The sequence below is a fragment of the Pristiophorus japonicus genome, chromosome 19 (assembly GCF_044704955.1).
Source record: "Pristiophorus japonicus isolate sPriJap1 chromosome 19, sPriJap1.hap1, whole genome shotgun sequence".
In the NCBI taxonomy this organism is placed as follows: domain Eukaryota; kingdom Metazoa; phylum Chordata; class Chondrichthyes; family Pristiophoridae; genus Pristiophorus; species Pristiophorus japonicus.
The window spans coordinates 41067687-41090058 of NC_091995.1; the positions used below are offsets into that span (position 1 = coordinate 41067687).

Below are 22372 nucleotides of genomic sequence, written 5' to 3' on the forward strand. Positions count from 1 at the left end.
ATCATGTGTGACTTTAATCTACATATAGATTGGGCTAACCAAACTGGTAGCAATACAGTGGAGGAGGATTTCCTGGAGTCTATAAGGAATGGTTTTCTGGACCAATATGTCGAGGAACCAACTAGAGAGCTGGCCATCCTAGACTGGGTGTTGTGTAATGAGAGAGGATTAATTAACAATCTTGTTAATGCGAGGCCCCTTGGGGAAGAGTGACCATAATATGGTAGAATTCTTCATTAAGATGGAGAGTTACACAGTTAATTCAGAGACTAGAGTCCTGAACTTAAAGAAAGGTAACTTCGATGGTATGAGATGTGAATTGGCTAGAATAGACTGACGAATGATACTTAAAGGGTTGACAGTGGATCGGCAATGGCAAACATTTAAAGATCACATGGATGAACTTCAACAACTGGCTGGTGTAAAAATAAAACAGGGAAGGTGGCTCAATCGTGGCTTATAAGGGAAATTAGGAATAATGTTAAATCCAAGGAAGAGGCATACAAATTGGCCAGAAAAAGCAGCAAACCTGAGGACTTGGAGAAATTTAGAATTCAGCAGAGCAGGACAAAGGGTTTATTTAGGAAGGGGAAAATAGAATATAAGAGTAAGCTTGCAGGGAACATAAAAACTGACTGCAAAAGCTTCTAAAGATATGTGAAGAGAAAAAGATTAGTGAAGACAAATGTGGGTCCCTTGCAGTCAGAATCATGTGAATTTATAATGGAGAACAAAGAAATGAGAGACCAATTGAACAAATACTTTGGTTATGTCTTCACTAAGGAAGATACATATAACCTTCCAGAAATATTAGGGGACCGAGGGTCGAGCGAGAAGGAGGAACTAAAGGAAATCCTTATTCGTCAGTAAACTGTGTACGGAAAATTGATGGGATTGAAGGCCGATAAATCCCCAGAGCCTGATAGTCTGCATCCCAGAGTACTTAAGGAAGTGGCCCTAGAAATAGTGGATGCATTGGTGGTCATTTTCCAACATTCTATAGATTCTTGAGCAGTTCCTGTGGACTGGAGGGTAGCTAATGTAACCCCACTTTTTAAAAAAGGAGGGGGAGAGAAAACAGGGAATTATAAACCAGTCGGCCTGACATCGGTGGTGGGAAAAATGTTGGAATTAATTATTAAAGATGAAATAGCAGCGCATTTGGAAAGCAGTGACAGGATCGGTCCAAGTCAGCATGGATTTACGAAAGGGAAATTATGCTGACAAATCTTCCAGAATTTTTTGAGGATGTAACTAGTAGAGTGTTCAAAGGGGAGCCAGTGGATGTGGCGTATTTAGACTTTCAAAAGGCTTTTGACAAGGTCCCACACAAGAGATTAATGTGCAAAATTAAAACACATGGTATAAGGGGTAATATACTAACGTGGATAGAGAACTGGTTGGCAGACAGGAAGCAAAGAATAGGAATAAATGGGTCCTTTTCAGAATGGCAGGCAGTGAATAGTGGGGTACCACAAGGTTCAGTGCTGGGACCCCAGCTATTTACAATATACATTAATGATTTAGACAAAGGAATTGAATGTAATATCTCCAAGTTTGCAGATGACACTAAGCTGGGTGGCAGTGTGAGCTGTGAGGAGGATGCTAAGAAGCTGCAGGGTGACTTGGACAGGTTAGGTGAGTGGGCAAATACATGGCAGATGCAGTATAATGTAGCTAAATATCAGGTTATCCACTTTGGTGGTAAAAGCAGGAAGGAAGATTATTATCTGAATGGTGACAGATTAGTAAAGGGGAGGTGCAACGAGACCTGGGTGTCATAATTCATCAGTCATTGAAAGTTGGCATACAGGTACAGTAGGCGGTGAAGAAGGCAAATGGTATGTTGGCCTTCATAGCGAGAGGATTTGAGTATCAGAGCAGTTGTACAGGGCCTTGGTGAGGCCACACCTTGAATATTGTGTTCAGTTTTGGTCTCCTAATCTGAGGAAGGACATTCTTGCTATTGAGGGAGTGCAGTGAAGGTTCTCCAGGCTGATTCCCGGGATGGCAGGACTGACATATGAAGAAAGACTGGATCGACTAGGCTTATATGCAATGGAATTTAGAAGTATGAGAGGGGATCTCATGGAAACATATAAAATTCTGATGGGATTGGACAGGTTAGATGCAGGAAAAATGTTGGGGAAGTCCAGAACCAGGGGTCACAGTCTAAGGATAAGGGGTAGGTAAGCCATTTAGGACCGAGATAAGGAAAAACTTCCTCACTCAGAGAGTTGTGAGCATGTGGAATTCTCTATCACAGAAAGTTATTGAGGCCAGTTCGTTAGATATATTCAAAAGGGAGTTAGATGTGGCCCTTATGGCTAAGTGGATCTAGGGGTATGGAGAGAAAGCAGGAAAGGGGTACTGAGGTGAATGATCAGCCATGATCTTATTGAATGGTGGTGCAGGCTCGAAGGGCCGAATGGCCTACTCCTGCACCTATTTTCTATGTTTCTATGTTTCTAGTAAATGCTTTCTATCTGTTCTTTACCTAGGAATTGTGTCCAAATATCTACTCAGACTCATTATACCATCCCAAGGTCGGGGGAAATAATTATTTACAGTGTTTCGGTTTCCAGCTGTATGGTTTCAGTAAAATGATGCTACACATTTAACGCACATTAATAACCGCAGCAAATAGCTAACTACCTCGTCATTACAGGCATTGTTTCACCGGCCGTGAATGGCCCACTCACCGAATTCCTTCACTTCAAACTGCGCTGACACCTTGGACATGGGCGAATCCGAAAACTGTGCCTCTATTCGCCAAATCCCAGGCCTGTTTTGGAAACACACAAAGAAAACAGATTTATTTTGTTTTAAATAAGCACACCAACGTTTTCAGTGCATCCCATTGCAAAAATACTTTGGGAGGATTCAAGTGTTCTCTTCTACAGTACGTTTTGTAAGGTGTGATCTGAGGGAGCTGAGCAATGCGCTGACCATTATGTCTGGAGTTGCGACATCCCTTGGGACATATATCTGGAACCTGACCTGGAGCACGCGGCTTGTCTGCGCCCGCGACTCTCCGATAATCGAGGGGTGAACATAAGAACATAAGAAATAGGAGCAGGAGTAGGCCATTTGACCCCTGGAGCCTGCTCCGCCATTCAATAAGATCATGGTTGATCTGATCATGGACTCAACTCCATTTCCTTACCCGCTCCCCATAACCCTTCACTCCCTTATCATTCAAAATCTGTCTATCTCAGTCTTAAATATATTCAATGACCCAGCCTCCACAGCTCTCTGGGGGAGAGAATTCCAAAGATTCACAACCTTCTGAGAGAAGAAATTCCTCCTCATCTCAGTTTTAAATGGGCGACCCATTATTCGGCAACTATGCCACCTAGTTCTAGATTCCCCCATGAGGGAAACATCCTCTCTGCATCGACCCTGTCAAGCCCCCTCATTATCTTATAGGTTTCAATAAGATCACCTCTCATTCTTCTAAACGCCAATGAGTATAAACCCAACCTACTCAACCGTTCCTCATAAGTCCTCAGAAATCAACCTAGTGAACCTTCTCTGAACAGCCTTCAATGCAAGTATATCCTTCCTTAAATAAGGAGACCAAAACTGTATGCAGTACTCCAGGTGTGGCCTCACCAATAACCTGTGCAGTTGTAGCAGGACTTCTCTGCTTTTATACTCCATCCCCCTTGCAAATTCCATTTGCCTTTCTGATTACTTGCATACTAACTTTTTGTGTTTCATACACAAGGACCCCCAGGTCCCTCTGTACTGCAGCATTTTGTAGTCTCTCTCCATTTAAATAATACTCTGCTTTTCTATTCTTCCTGAAATTGGCCTTGGGCGGGAATCGCATACACCGCCAGTTACACCTCACACTCCACATTCAGTTCCATTGAAGGCAGCGGGACTGACTATCGGGTGGGGGCTATATGCAATTTCTTCCTGGTGTCCTAACCAATATTTATCCCTCAACCAACATCGTGGAGAAAAAAAAGATTATCTGGTCATTATCACATTGCTGTTGTGGGATCTTTCTGTGCGAAAATTAGCTGTTGTGCTTCCTACATTAGAGTAGTGATTATAGTTCAAATGTACTTCATTGGCTGCAAAGTTCTTTGGGATGTCCTGAGGTTGTGAAAGGCGCTATATAAATGCAAGTTTCTCTGGCTATATTGTCAGTCCATTGATAGATTTCCGTGTACACAATGCTCTCCTGAATGTTTTAGAATTGAAATGAATAACTTTAATAACTTACTCCTCATTATCGGGGATTTTTGTTCGAAGTAACTTCACTTTCTCTGACATCCAGTTCGCTCCCATGAGCTGCATGTTTCTGGAGTTCTGGTAAAAAATAAAGTGCGCGCACTGTTAAAGCAGGCACCTGGGCCAAGATTGTGGAATGGCTCCATTTTAAACAACCTTTTTAGATAAAATTGCTTTGCTGGCCACTTGTGATAATTCAGCTCCTTCGTCTGTGGCTCCATTGCCTGGCCCGGAAATCGGCGTGATCCCGGCCTGCAAGACCATCAGCAGGCCGGGGGTGTTAGAGGGAGCAACGTGCAGCAACCTGACCCGGAAATCGGCACGATCCCGGCCTACAAGACCATCAGCAGGCCGGGGGTGTTAGAGGGAGCAGCGTGCTGCGGTATACCACTGCAGGGAGCAGCGCGTGCTGCTGCAGGAGGGCAATGGCTATGAAGTCAGGTCGCTGATCGCAGTGCGGGCAGGCACAGCAGGAGGGGCGAAGGAGCGGCAAGAGTCTGTAGAGGGAAGTGACCGGGGCCCAGGAGAGGTGTGAGTCTGGGGCCCAGAGGAGCCGAGGGCCCAGGGACAGCACGGGCCCAGCCCACACTGCGATATGTGTGCACACTCGGTCCGTGCAGCAGAGCAGGTCTCCAGTTGTCTTGGTTAACCCTTGCCACTGGACCAAGACCTAGCTCTGTCAAGCCCGTGTGGTGGCTGGTGTGCAACGGTCACCACACATTAAAAAAATCCACGCACAGGCATCTTCCACCCTTGAGGATGTAGTTCGGGATCTGGAATATTAGGTCCTTCATTGTAACACCTGTGAACTCATCACTTTTTGGCGTGGAAGCAAGTCATCCTCGCTTCGAGGGACTGCCTATGATGATGATTCCAACAACATCAGGAAAGTATTTGAAGTTAACTAAACACGTTAACACCACATTGAATAGTTTGACTGTCTCCATGTGAAACTGGATCAAAAGCTTTTCACCGCCAAACAAACTATCGGATTGAAGTGTCCTTATCTTCCATATCTACAACTTCCTCAGAAAAAGGGGTCATTTTCACTCAGTGCGGCCGCTAAATTAGAGGGCATCTGATCGGCCGCGCGCGATACGTTCCGCTCGATCGTCCTCTCCATCGCACTCGATTCCCTCTCCACCCGCACCAGAAGTGAGAATCAAGCCCCAAGGAGATTTACTGGATAGCTATCTCCCTTCTCAATCCGTGGTGTTGTGTTCCTAGTAACCAAGTGTGATGCACATGCACCCCCTCTGACTATTCTCAATGCGGGAGCTATTTTTACCCAACCCGCCCGTCGGGAAGCTGGCGGGGATCGGGGAGCAATGCTGGATTCCATCTCCATTGGTGTCAACGTCGTCCATCCGGTCCCGTGGCATCCCCGCCTGGAGAGTTAGGGTAACATTGCCCCCGACATTGCCACAATTTATTCCTGGGACATTATTGGGCTTGTAGCTGCCTCAGTCAATTGTCACACAACTGTTTTAATTAAACGCAAAAGCTGAGTGCCCCCTTATTAAAGGGGCACTCGAACCGACAAATGAACAAATGAAACTTTGTGAACCTTAAATGGTCAAATTTAAACTTGGTTGCCGGGGGTGATGATGCACTCCAGTCCCACCGGCGCCCACCTCTGGCGGAAGGCCCCGAGCGTACCTGTGGACACCGCGTGCTCCATCTCCAGGGACACACCCTGGCGTGGACGTAGCCACGGAAGGGAGGCAGGCAGTCGGGCTGAATGACCCCCTCGACCGTCCGCTGCCTGGACCTGTTAATGGCCCCCTTGGCCAGGCCTAGGAGCAGTCCTATTAATTGTCACACAATGGGGGCGACGGCAAAAAAAATTGTGGTTTCAGTTCTGCAAGACTTCAGGCTGTTAATTTTGACTTTGTGTGATAGATATCTGACCAGCCGCCCATTATACACCCCACCTGATTTTCTTTTCTAACATCCAATATCACCCGTTTTACAAAAAGACCAGTAATTGGGGTTACCCCCCCTCCCCCCGCCCCCAGCACTGGAATCTCACTCCAGCTGTGGTCAAAGAGGCACAGGTATAGCACTGGGCAGTGGCAGTCACTGTTGTAATAGTTTGCAGTCTACTCACGTATAGGGAGACGCTCAGTTCCGCATTCACTGGTCTCATGTAGTGATCCAGAGTAAATATTCTGTACCTCACTGAAACGTAATAAAAGACGACAAATGTATCAATTCATTGGTTCCCCTGTAGCAATTTGAATGCACAGCTTTTCCCTACTCGTCCGTCCAAGCACTACTTGGATTCAAATCATTTTACTTTTTAAACTCGATGGGGGAAAGATTCAGGGCATTTGCACCTCTCATTGGTGCCCTCGGGGGTGGGGGGGGGGGGGCGTTGACAGATCATGAGCAACTTTTCCTCCGGGCACGGCACTGCTACCGACTCCCGCGAAATTCGGCGGGAGATTAGTTGCGGCGCTAACCGGTAGCACCCCGCTCCGCTGCACCAGCAACGAGGACGTCCAGCCGACCACCGTGAGCAGCATCCCGTTTTTGCCCCGGAGCCAAAATGTGGTAGCGCCCCTGAGGCTGCCTTGGGCGATGCCTGCAACAGCTTCGCAGGGCGTGTAACGGGCTGTCGGCCGCTCGCGGGGCGTGTAACGGGCTGTCGGCCCTTTGCGGGGCGTGTAACGGGCTGTCGGCCGCTCGCGGGGCATGTAACGGGCTGTAGGCCGCTCGCGGGGCGTGTAACGGGCTGTAGGCCGCTCGCGGGACGTGTAACGGGCTGTAGGCCGCTCGCGGGGCGTGTAGCTGAGTCCATGATCAGATCAGCCATGATCTTATTGAATGACGGAGCAGCTCAAGGGGCTGCATGGCCTACTCCTGTTCCTATTTCTTATGTTCTTATGTAATGGGCTGTAGGCCCCTCGCGGGGCATGTAACGGGCTGTAGGCCGCTCTCGCGGGCGTGTAACGGGCTGTAGGCAGCTCTCGCGGGGCGTGTAACGGGCTGTAGGCCCTTCGTGGGACGTGTAACGGGCTGTAGGCAGCTGTCACAGGGCATGTAATGGACTGCAGCCGCTCTTGCGGGGTGTGAAATGGGCTGCAGGCCACTCGCGGGGCGTGTAACGGGCTGTAGGTCTCTCGAGGGGCGTGTAACGGGCTGTAGGCTGCTCTTGGAGCGTGTAATGGGCTGTAGGCCCCTTGCGGGCCATGTAACAGGCTGTAGGCCGCTCTCGCGGGGCATGTAACGGACTGCAGCCGCTCTCGCGGGGCGTGTAACGTGCTGTAGGCCCCTCGTGGAGCATGTAACGGGCTGTAGGATGCTCTCGTGGGGCGTGTAATGGGTTGAAGGCTCCTCGCGGGGCGTGTAATGGGCTGTTGGAACATAGAAACATAGAAAATAGGTGCAGGAGTCGGCCATGAGGCCCTTCGAGCCTGCACCGCCATTCAATAAGATCATGGCTGATCATGCAACTTCAGTACCCCATTCCTGCTTTCTCTCCATGCCCCTTAATCCCTTTAGCCGTAAGGAGCACATCTAACTCCCTTTTGAATATATCTAACGAACTGGCCTCAACAACTTTCTGTGGTAGAGAATTCCACAGGTTCACCACCCTCTGAGTGAAAACATTTCTCCTCATCTCGGTCCTAAATTTCCTACCCCGTATCCTGAGACTGTTACCCCTTGTTCTAGACTTCCCAGCCAGGGGATACATCTTCCCCGCATCCAGTCTGTCCAGCCCAATGTCTCTCCTTTATGATACTAAATGTTAGTCACTGCCATATATGCAGCGTCTAGTGTTATATACAATGCAGCCCATGGTCGTTGGACAGCAGGTACAGTGAAGAACTGATCTTTGCTTGTCATTGCTGTCTTTGTGTTTCTGATTCTTTCTCTCTCTCCATTTCTTTCTCTGTGTTTCTCCTTCACTCTTTTTGCTTCTCACTTTATGTCCTATATTGTGTCTCCCCGGGATTTCCTTTGTCAAAAAACACACACACACACAGACAGACACGCACTCTCACACACACACACACAAACACACCCTTGCACACACACAGGCACAGAAGCACATACGCACACTCACATGCACAGACACACTGACACTCACACACATTCACACAGACAGGCTGACACACGCACACACACAGAGACCCTCGCACAGACACACTCACACACAGGCACAGAAACACACACACACACACACACAGACACAGAAACACACACTCACACACACACGGAAACACATACTCACATACACACAGACACTCGCACATACAGACACGCACAGGCACGGAAATACACACAGACACTCACACATACACATACAGGCACAGAAATGCACACAGACACTCACATATACACACACAGGCACAGAAACACACACTCACACACACAGACACTCGCACATACAGATACAGAAACACACACTCACTCACACAGACACACTCAGGCACAGAAATGCAAACAGACATTCACATATACACACACAGGCACAGAAATGCACACAGACACTCAGATATACACACACAGGCACAAAAACATACACTCACACACACACAGGCACAGAAACACACACTCACACATACACCCACACCGGCATGGACCTGTCAGGCCGAATGGCCTGTTTTTGTGCTGTAAATTCGATGTGCTATAAATGCTGGTTGGTGTTGTGTCAGTATTGATGGTCTCATTGTGTTTCCCATGCCTCCTTCCATTCACAGGGTAATTAAAGTGTCTCACAGTGGGGATACTCAGCGTGCTATCTCTGCCCCCAGTAATATCTCTCCTTCTCCCGCACAAAGGCACTCACCATTTTGGTTGGGTGTGTATATGGGCTGATCGGTTTGAATGAAAATGTAGCCCCTCTTGGTGGACAGTTTGATGGGCACCATCCTTCGCTGGGGGAGGAGTTGCCGACTTTCGGCCGCGAGGTAGACGTATTTCTGGCGTCGCCGCCACAGCATCAGCTGCTTCACCTTCAGCTGGGAAACCTGCAACAGGTAGAGCGATCGCAGTTCACTTACTCAAGCTTACTGCACTACTTTCCATTCCACAGTTTCTCCAACTGGCTGAGGCTACCGGGACCAAATTGTGGTCGGCAATTAGAAAGCACAACATATATATTACAGCCCCAATCTTCACGCCACCATTGTTTCAAAGAAAGAAAGAACAAACTTGCATTTATACAGCGACTTTCACGATCTCAGGACGTCCCAAAGCGCTTTACACTCGATGAAGCACTTTTTGAAGTGCGGTCACTGTTGCAATGTCAGAAACCCAATTTGTGCACAGCAAGCTCCCAGAAACAGCAATGTGATATTGACCAGGCGATGGTTGAAGGAGGAATATTGGCACATGACAGCGGGGAGAATTCAAACGGCTCTTCTTCCAATCGTAGCCTTGGGATCATTTGCGTCCACCCAGGAGGGGAGAGAGGATCTCAGTTTAACATCCCATCCAAAAGATGGCATCTCCGAAAGAGCAGCGCTCCCTATCTGGCATGCACGCTATCATGTTGTCCACTCAATTTAAACATGCACATTATACAATCCTCTCCCTGTAAACACACATATTATACCATCCTCTCCCTGTAAACACACATATTATACCATCCTCTCCCTGTAAACACACACATTATACCATCCTCTCTCTGTAAACACACATTATACCATCCTCTCCCTGTAAACACACATATTATACCATCCTCTCCCTGTAAACACACACATTATACCACCCTCTCCCTGTAAACACACACATTATACCATCCTCTCCCTGCAAACACACATTATATCATCCTCTCCCTGTAAACACACACATTATACCATCCTCTCACTGTAAACACACACATTATACCATCCTCTCACTGTAAACACACACATTATACCACCCTCTCCCTGTAAACACACACATTATACCATCCTCTCCCTGCAAACACACATTATATCATCCTCTCCCTGTAAACACACACATTATACCATCCTCTCACTGTAAACACACACATTATACCATCCTCTCACTGTAAACACACACATTATACCATCCTCTCACTGTAAACACACACATTATACCACCCTCTCCCTGTAAACACACACATTATACCATCCTCTCCCTGCAAACACACATTATACCATCCTCTCCCTGTAAACACACACATTATACCATCCTCTCACTGTAAACACACACATTATACCATCCTCTCACTGTAAACACACACATTATACCACCCTCTCCCTGTAAACACACACATTATACCATCCTCTCCCTGTAAACACACATTATACCACCCTCTCCCTGTAGACACACATTATACCATCCTCTCCCTGTAAACATACACATTAAGCCAATCTCTCTCTGTAAACACACACATTATTCCATCCTCTCTCTGTAAACACACATTATACCATCCGCTCCCTGTAAACACACATTATACCATCCTCTCTCTGTAAACACGCATTATACCATCCTCTCCCTGTAAACATACACATTATACCATCCTCTCCCTGTAAACACACATTATACCTCCTCTCCCTGTAAACACACATTATACCATCCTCTCCCTGTAAACACACATTACACCATCCTCCACTTGTAAACACACACATTATACCATCCTCTCCCTGTCAACACATATTATACCATCCTCTCCCTGTAAACAGATATAAGACCATCCTCTCCCTGTAAACACACACATTATCCCATCCTCTCCCTGTAAACACACACATTATACCATCCTCTCCCTGTAAACACACACATTATACCATCTTCTCCCTTTAAACACACACATTATACCATCCTCTCCCAGTAAACACACATTATACCATCCTCTCCCTGTAAGCACACATTATACCATCCTCTCCCTGTAAACACACATTATATCATCCTCTCCCTTAAACACACACATTATACCATCTTCTCCCTTTAAACACACACATTATACCATCCTCTCCCTGTAAACACACATTATATCATCCTCTCCTTGTAAATACACACATTATACCATCCTCTCCCAGTAAACACACATTATACCATCCTCTCCCTGTAAACACACATTATATCATCCTCTCCCTTAAACACACACATTATACCATCCTCTCCCTGGAAACACATATTATCCCATCCTCTCCCTGCAAACACACACATTATATCATCCTCTCCATGCAAACATACACATTATATCATCCTCTCCCTTTAAACACACATTATACCATCCTCTCCCTGTAAACACACATTATACCATCCTCTCCCTGTAAACACACACATTATACCATCCTCTCCCTGTAAACACACATTATACCATCCTCTCCCTGTAAACACACATTATACCATCCTCTCCCTGTAAACACACACATTATACCATCCTCTCCCTGTAAACAAACATTATAACATCCTCTCTCTGTTGACACACATTATACCATCCTCTTCCTGTAAACGCACATTATATACCATCCTCTCTCTGTAAACACACACATTATATCATCCTCTCCCTGTAAACACACATTATACCATCGTCTCCCTGTAAACACACATTATACCATCCTCTCCCTGTAAACACACATTATACCATCCTCTCCCTGTCAACACACATTATACCATCCTCTCCCTGTAAACACATTCATTATCCCATCCTCTCTCTGAAAACACACATTATACCATCCTCTCTCTGTAAACACACATTATACCATCCTCTCCCTGTAAACACACATTATATCATCCTCTCTCTGTAGACACACATTGTACCATCCTCTCTCTGTAAACACACATTATACCATCCTCTCTCTGTAAACACACATTATAACATCCTCTCCCTCTAAACACACACATTATACCACCCTCTCTCTGTAGACACACATTATACCATCCTCTTCCTGTAAACGCACATTATATACCATCCTCTCTCTGTAAACACACACATTATATCATCCTCTCCCTATAAACTCACATTATACCATCCTCTCCCTGTAAACACACATTATACCATCCTCTCCCTGTAAACACACATTATACCATCCTCTCCCTGTAAACACACTCATTATACCATCCTCTCTCTGTAAACACACATTATACCATCCTTTCTCTGTAAACACACATTATAACATCCTCTCCCTCTAAACACACACATTATACCATTCTCTCTCTGTAAACACATATTGTACCATCCTCTCTCTGTAAACACACATTATACCATCCTCTCTCTGTAAGCACACATTATAACATCCTCTCCCTCTAAACACACACATTATACCACCCTCTCCCTGTAAACACACATTATACCACCCTCTCTCTGTAAACACACATTATACCATCCTCTCCCTGTAAACACACATTATACCATCCTCTCTCTGTAAACACACACATTATACCATCTTCTCCCTGTAAACACACATTATACCATCCTCTCTCTGTAAACACACATTATACCATCCTCTCTCTGTAGACACACATTATACCATCCTCTTCCTGTAAACGCACATTATATACCATCCTCTCTCTGTAAACACACACGTTATATCATCCTCTCCCTGTAAACACACATTATACCATCCTCTCCCTGTAAACACACATTATACCATACTCTCCCTGTAAACACACATTATACCATCCTCTCCCTGTAAACACACATTATACTATCCTCTCTCTGTAAGCACACATTATACTATCCTCTTCCTGTAAACACACACATTATACCATCCTCTCCCTGTAAACACACACATTATACCATCCTCTCCCTGTAAACACACACATTATACCATCCTCTCCCTGTAAAACACACATTATACCATCCTCTCCCTGTAAACACACATTATACTATCCTATCCCTGTAAACACACATTATACCATCCTCACCCTGTAAACACACACATTATACTATCCTCTCCCTGTAAACACACATTATACCATCCTCTCCCTGTAAACACACATTACACCATCCTCCATTTGTAAACACACATTATATACCATCCTCTCCCTGTAAACACACATTATACCATCCTCTCCCTGTAAACACACACATTATACCATCCTCTCCCTGTAAACAAACATTATACCATCCTCTCTCTGTAGACACACATTATACCATCCTCTTCCTGTAAACGCACATTATATACCATCCTCTCTCTGTAAACACACACATTATACCATCCTCTCCCTGTAAACACACATTATACCATCCTCTCCCTGTCAACACACATTATACCATCCTCTCCCTGTAAACACATTCATTATCCCATCCTCTCTCTGAAAACACACATTATACCATCCTCTCTCTGTAAACACATATTATACCATGCTCTCCCTGTAAACACACACATTATACCATCCTCTCCCTGTAAACACACACATTATACCATCCTCTCCCTGTAAACACACACATTATACCATCCTCTCCCTGTAAACACACACATTATACCATCCTCTCCCTGTAAACGCACACATTATACGATCCTCTCCCTGTAATCACACATTATATCATCCTCTCTCTGTAGACACACATTGTACCATCCTCTCTCTGTAAACACACATTATACCATCCTCTCTCTGTAAACACACATTATAACATCCTCTCCCTCTAAACACACATATTATACCATTCTCTCTCTGTAAACACACATTGTACCATCCTCTCTCTGTAAACACACATTATACCATCCTCTCTCTGTAAACACACATTATAACATCCTCTCCCTCTAAACACACACATTATACCACCCTCTCCCTGTAAACACACATTATACCACCCTCTCTCTGTAAACACACATTATACCATCCTCTCCCTGTAAACACACATTATACCATCCTCTCTCTGTAAACACACACATTATACCATCTTCTCCCTGTAAACACACATTATACCATCCTCTCTCTGTAAACACACATTATACCATCCTCTCTCTGTAAACGCACATTATATACCATCCTCTCTCTGTAAACACACACGTTATATCATCCTCTCCCTGTAAACACACATTATACCATCCTCTCCCTGTAAACACACATTATACCATCCTCTCCCTGTAAACACACATTATACCATCCTCTCCCTGTAAACACACATTATACTATCCTCTCTCTGTAAACACACATTATACCATCCTCTCCCTGTAAACACACATTATACCATCCTCTTTCTGTAAACACATATTATACCATCCTCTCCCTGTAAACACACACATTATACCATCCTCTCCCTGTAAACACACACATTATACCATCCTCTCCCTGTAAACACACACATTATACCATCCTCTCCCTGTAAACACACTCATTATACCATCCTCTCCCTGTAAACACACACATTATACGATCCTCTCCCTGTAATCACACATTATATCATCCTCTCTCTGTAGACACACATTGTACCATCCTCTCTCTGTAAACACACATTATACCATCCTCTCTCTGTAAACACACATTATAACATCCTCTTCCTCTAAACACACACATTATACCATTCTCTCTCTGTAAACACACATTGTACCATCCTCTCTCTGTAAACACACATTATACCATCCTCTCTCTGTAAACACACATTATAACATCCTCTCCCTCTAAACACACACATTATACCACCCTCTCCCTGTAAACACGCATTATACCACCCTCTCTCTGTAAACACACATTATACCATTCTCTCCCTGTAAACACACATTATACCATCCTCTCTCTGTAAACACACACATTATACCATCCTCTCCCTGTAAACACACATTATACCATCCTCTCTCTGTAAACACACATTATACCATCCTCTCTCTGTAAACGCACATTATATACCATCCTCTCTCTGTAAACACACACGTTATATCATCCTCTCCCTGTAAACACACATTATACCATCCTCTCCCTGTAAACACACATAATACCATCCTCTCCCTGTAAACACACATTATACCATCCTCTCCCTGTAAACACACATTATACTATCCTCTCTCTGTAAGCACACATTATACTATCCTCTTCCTGTAAACACACACATTATACCATCCTCTCCCTGTAAACACACACATTATACCATCCTCTCCCTGTAAACACACACATTATACCATCCTCTCCCTGTAAACACACACATTATACCATCCTCTCCCTGTAAACACACACATTATACCATCCTCTCCCTGTAAACACACACATTATACCATCCTCTCCCTGTAAACACACACATTATACTATCCTCTCCCTGTAAACAAACATTATACCATCCTCTCTCTGTAGACACACATTATACCATCCTCTTCCTGTAAACGCACATTATATACCATCCTCTCTCTGTAAACACACACATTATACCATCCTCTCCCTGTCAACACACATTATACCATCCTCTCCCTGTCAACACACATTATACCATCCTCTTCCTGTAAACGCACATTATATACCATCCTCTCTCTGTAAACACACACATTATACCATCCTCTCCCTGTAAACACACACATTATACCATCCTCTCCCTGTAAACACACACATTATACCATCCTCTCCCTGTAATCACACATTATACCATCCTCTCCCTGTAAACACGCATTATACCATCCTCTCCCTGTAAACACACATTATACCATCCTCACCCTGTAAACACACACATTATACTATCCTCTCCCTGTAAACAAACATTATACCATCCTCTCTCTGTAGACACACATTATACCATCCTCTTCCTGTAAACGCACATTATATACCATCCTCTCTCTGTAAACACACACATTATACCATCCTCTCCCTGTAAACACACATTATACCATCCTCTCCCTGTCAACACACATTATACCATCCTCTCCCTGTAAACACATTCATTATCCCATCCTCTCTCTGAAAACACACATTATACCATCCTCTCTCTGTAAACACATATTATACCATCCTCTCCCTGTAAACACACATTATACCATCCTCTCCCTGTAAACACACATTATACCATCCTCTCCCTGTAAACACACACATTATATCATCCTCTCCCTGTAAACACACATTATACCATCCTCTTCCTGTAAACGCACATTATATACCATCCTCTCTCTGTAAACACACACATTATATCATCCTCTCCCTGTAAACTCACATTATACCATCCTCTCCCTGTAAACACACATTATACCATCCTCTCCCTGCAAACACACATTATACCATCCTCTCCCTGTAAACACACTCATTATACCATCCTCTCTCTGTAAACACACATTATAACATCCTTTCTCTGTAAACACACATTATAACATCCTCTCCCTCTAAACACACACATTATACCATTCTCTCTCTGTAAGCACACACATTATACCATCCTCTCTCTGTAAACACACATTATACCACCCTCTCCCTGTAAACACACATTATACCATCCTCTCTCTGTAAACACACATTATACCATCCTCTTCCTGTAAACGCACATTATATACCATCCCCTCTCTGTAAACACACACGTTATATCATCCTCTCCCTGTAAACACACATTATACCATCCTCTCCCTGTAAACACACATTATACCATCCTCTCCCTGTAACCACACATTATACCATCCTCTCTCTGTGAACACACATTATACCATCCACTTCCTGTAAACACACATTACACCATCCTCTCCCTGTAAACACACACATTATACCATCCTCTCCCTGTAAACACACATTATGCTATCCTCTCTCTGTAAGCACACATTATACTATCCTCTTCCTGTAAACACACATTACACCATCCTCTCGCTGTAAACACACACATTATACCATCCTCTCCCTGTAAACACACGCATTATACCGTCCTCTCCCTGTAAACACACGCATTATACCATCCTCTCCCTGTAAACACACATTATACCATCCTCTTCCTGTAAACACACATTATACCATCCTCTCCCTGTAACCACACATTATACCATCCTCTCTCTGTGAACACACATTATACCATCCACTTCCTGTAAACACACATTACACCATCCTCTCCCTGTAAACACACACATTATACCATCCTCTCCCTGTAAACACACACATTATACCATCCTCTCCCTGTAATCACACATTATACCATCCTCTCCCTGTAAACACACATTATACCATCCTCTCCCTGTAAACACACATTATACCATCCTATCCCTGTAAACACACATTATACCATCCTCACCCTGTAAACACACACATTATACTATCCTCTCCCTGTAAACACACATTATACCATCCTCTCCCTGTAAACACACATTATACCACCCTCTCTCTGTAAACACACATTATACCATCCTCTCCCTGTAAACACACACATTATACCATCCTCTCCCTGTAAACAAACATTATACCATCCTCTCTCTGTAGACACACATTATACCATCCTCTTCCTGTAAACGCACATTATATACCATCCTCTCTCTGTAAACACACACATTATACCATCCTCTCGCTGTAAACACACATTATACCATCCTCTCCCTGTCAACACACATTATACCATCCTCTCCCTGTAAACACATTCATTATCCCATCCTCTCTCTGAAAACACACATTATACCATCCTCTCTCTGTAAACACATATTATACCATCCTCTCCCTGTAAACACACACATTATACCATCCTCTCCCTGTAAACACACACATTATATACCATCCTCTCCCTGTAAACACACACATTATACCATCCTCTCCCTGTAAACACACACATTATACCATCCTCTCCCTGTGAACACACACATTATACGATCCTCTCCCTGTAATCACACATTATATCATCCTCTCTCTGTAGACACACATTGTACCATCCTCTCTCTGTAAACACACATTATACCATCCTCTCTCTGTAAACACACATTATAACATCCTCTCCCTCTAAACACACACATTATACCATTCTCTCTCTGTAAACACACATTGTACCATCCTCTCTCTGTAAACACACATTATACCATCCTCTCTCTGTAAACACACATTATAACATCCTCTCCCTCTAAACACACACATTATACCACCCTCTCCCTGTAAACACACATTATACCACCCTCTCTCTGTAAACACACATTATACCATCCTCTCCCTGTAAACACACATTATACCATCCTCTCTCTGTAAACACACACATTATACCATCTTCTCCCTGTAAACACACATTATACCATCCTCTCTCTGTAAACACACATTATACCATCCTCTCTCTGTAAACGCACATTATATACCATCCTCTCTCTGTAAACACACACGTTATATCATCCTCTCCCTGTAAACACACATTATACCATCCTCTCCCTGTAAACACACATTATACCATCCTCTCCCTGTAAACACACATTATACCATCCTCTCCCTGTAAACACACATTATACTATCCTCTCTCTGTAAACACACATTATACCATCCTCTCCCTGTAAACACACATTATACCATCCTCTCTCTGTAAACACATATTATACCATCCTCTCCCTGTAAACACACACATTATACCATCCTCTCCCTGTAAACACACACATTATACCATCCTCTCCCTGTAAACACACACATTATACCATCCTCTCCCTGTAAACACACACATTATACCATCCTCTCCCTGTAAACACACACATTATACGATCCTCTCCCTGTAATCACACGTTATATCATCCTCTCTCTGTAGACACACATTGTACCATCCTCTCTCTGTAAACACACATTATACCATCCTCTCTCTGTAAACACACATTATAACATCCTCTCCCTCTAAACACACACATTATACCATTCTCTCTCTGTAAACACACATTGTACCATCCTCTCTCTGTAAACACACATTATACCATCCTCTCTCTGTAAACACACATTATAACATCCTCTCCCTCTAAACACACACATTATACCACCCTCTCCCTGTAAACACACATTATACCACCCTCTCTCTGTAAACACACATTATACCATCCTCTCCCTGTAAACACACATTATACCATCCTCTCTCTGTAAACACACACATTATACCATCTTCTCCCTGTAAACACACATTATACCATCCTCTCTCTGTAAACGCACATTATATACCATCCTCTCTCTGTAAACACACACGTTATATCATCCTCTCCCTGTAAACACACATTATACCATCCTCTCCCTGTAAACACACATTATACCATCCTCTCCCTGTAAACACACATTATACCATCCTCTCCCTGTAAACACACATTATACTATCCTCTCTCTGTAAGCACACATTATACTATCCTCTTCCTGTAAACACACACATTATACCATCCTCTCCCTGTAAACACACACATTATACCATCCTCTCCCTGTAAACACACACATTATACCATCCTCTCCCTGTAAACACACACATTATACCATCCTCTCCCTGTAAACACACACATTATACCATCCTCTCCCTGTAAACACACACATTATACCATCCTCTCCCTGTAAACACACACATTATACGATCCTCTCCCTGTAATCACACATTATACCATCCTCTCCCTGTAAACACGCATTATACCATCCTCTCCCTGTAAACACACATTATACTATCCTCACCCTGTAAACACACACATTATACTATCCTCTCCCTGTAAACACACATTATACCATCCTCTCCCTGTAAACACACATTACACCATCCTCCACTTGTAAACACACATTATATACCATCCTCTCCCTGTAAACACACATTATACCATCCTCTCCCTGTAAACACACACATTATACCATCCTCTCCCTGTAAACAAACATTATACCATCCTCTCTCTGTAGACACACATTATACCATCCTCTTCCTGTAAACGCACATTATATACCATCCTCTCTCTGTAAACACACACATTATACCATCCTCTCCCTGTAAACACACATTATACCATCCTCTCCCTGTCAACACACATTATACCATCCTCTCCCTGTAAACACATTCATTATCCCATCCTCTCTCTGAAAACACACATTATACCATCCTCTCTCTGTAAACACATATTATACCATCCTCTCCCTGTAAACACACATTATACCATCCTCTCCCTGTAAACACACATTATACCATCCTCTCCCTGTAAACACACACATTATATCATCCTCTCCCTGTAAACACACATTATACCATCCTCTTCCTGTAAACGCACATTATATACCATCCTCTCTCTGTAAACACACACATTATATCATCCTCTCCCTGTAAACTCACATTATACCATCCTCTCCCTGTAAACACACATTATACCATCCTCTCCCTGCAAACACACATTATACCATCCTCTCCCTGTAAACACACTCATTATACCATCCTCTCTCTGTAAACACACATTATAACATCCTTTCTCTGTAAACACACATTATAACATCCTCTCCCTCTAAACACACACATTATACCATTCTCTCTCTGTAAGCACACACATTATACCATCCTCTCTCTGTAAACACACATTATACCACCCTCTCCCTGTAAACACACATTATACCATCCTCTCTCTGTAAACACACATTATACCATCCTCTCCCTGTAAACACACATTATACCATCCTCTCTCTGTAAACACACACATTATACCATCTTCTCCCTGTAAACACACATTATACCATCCTCTCTCTGTAAACACACATTATACCATCCTCTCTCTGTAAACACACATTATACCATCCTCTCTCTGTAGACACACATTATACCATCCTCTTCCTGTAAACGCACATTATATACCATCCTCTCTCTGTAAACACACACGTTATATCATCCTCTCCCTGTAAACACACATTATACCATCCTCTCCCTGTAAACACACATTATGCTATCCTCTCTCTGTAAGCACACATTATACTATCCTCTTCCTGTAAACACACATTACACCATCCTCTCCCTGTAAACACACACATTATACCATCCTCTCCCTGTAAACACACGCATTATACCGTCCTCTCCCTGTAAACACACGCATTATACCATCCTCTCCCTGTAAACACACATTATACCATCCTCTTCCTGTAAACACACATTATACCATCCTCTCCCTGTAACCACACATTATACCATCCTCTCTCTGTGAACACACATTATACCATCCACTTCCTGTAAACACACATTACACCATCCTCTCCCTGTAAACACACACATTATACCATCCTCTCCCTGTAAACACACGCATTATACCGTCCTCTCCCTGTAAACACACGCATTATACCATCCTATCCCTGTAAACACACATTATACCATCCTCTTCCTGTAAACACACATTATACCATCCTCTCCCTGTAACCACACATTATACCATCCTCTCTCTGTGAACACACATTATACCATCCACTTCCTGTAAACACACATTATACCATCCTCTCACTGTAAACACACACATTATACCATCCTCTCCCTGTAAACACACATTATACCATCCTCTCTCTGTAAACATACATTATACCACCCTCTCCCTGTAAACACGCACATTATACCATCCTCTCCCTGTAAACATACATTATACCATCCTCTCCCTGTAAACACACACATTATATCATCCTCTCCCTGGAAACACACATATTATACCATCCTCTTCCTGTAAACATGCACACTGTCAGATCACCCTCTCATTTGAAACAGTCACAACACACAGGCAGATACACACATCCCCGAATTTAATCGCCCCACCATTGATGGACCGTGCTTTCAGCTGCCTGGGCCCCAAGCTCTGGAATTTCCTCTCTGCCTCTCTTTCCTCCTTTAAGACGCTCCTTGAAACATTTCTCTTTAGAAACATAGAAACATAGAAAATAGGTGCAGGATTAGGCCATTCGGCATTTCTAGCCTGCACCGCCATTCAATGAGTTCATGGCTGAACATGCAACTTCAGTACCACATTCCTACTTTCTCGCCATACCCCTTGATTCCCCTAGTAGTAAGGACTACATCTAACTCCTTTTTGAATATATTTAGTGAATTGGCCTCAACTACTTTCTGTGGTCGGGAATTCCACAGGTTCACCACTATCATTAACGGAGCTTTTGCTCATCTGCCCTACTGTCACCTTATTTGGCTCGGTGTCAATAACGCTCCTGTGAAGCGCCGTGGGACATGTTGCTATGTTAAAGGCGCTGTATAAATACAAGTTGCTATTGTTTTATTTTTTAATTGCTTTCTGGGAAAAATAAGTATTTCAATTCAAAGTAGACCATGCAGGAAAATGGAAAAATATGCAGAAGGTTGTTGTGGGAGAATTGGGTGTGTGTGCATCGGAAGATA

The 22372-nt window shown here is 43.8% G+C and overlaps 1 protein-coding gene across 1 annotated transcript in view; it reads right to left on the reverse strand.

Moving 5' to 3' along the window:
* LOC139230187 (complement C4-A-like) overlaps positions 1-22372 on the reverse strand; it is a 186096-nt gene that overhangs the window by 158340 nt on the left and 5384 nt on the right. Inside the window, exons 3-6 of the mRNA XM_070862027.1 lie at positions 9044-9224; positions 6356-6426; positions 4238-4323; positions 2703-2785 (exon numbers count right to left, since the gene is read on the reverse strand). Of these exons, the coding sequence (XP_070718128.1) occupies positions 2703-2785; positions 4238-4323; positions 6356-6426; positions 9044-9224 (421 nt within the window). The remainder of the gene's footprint in view (positions 1-2702; positions 2786-4237; positions 4324-6355; positions 6427-9043; positions 9225-22372) is intronic.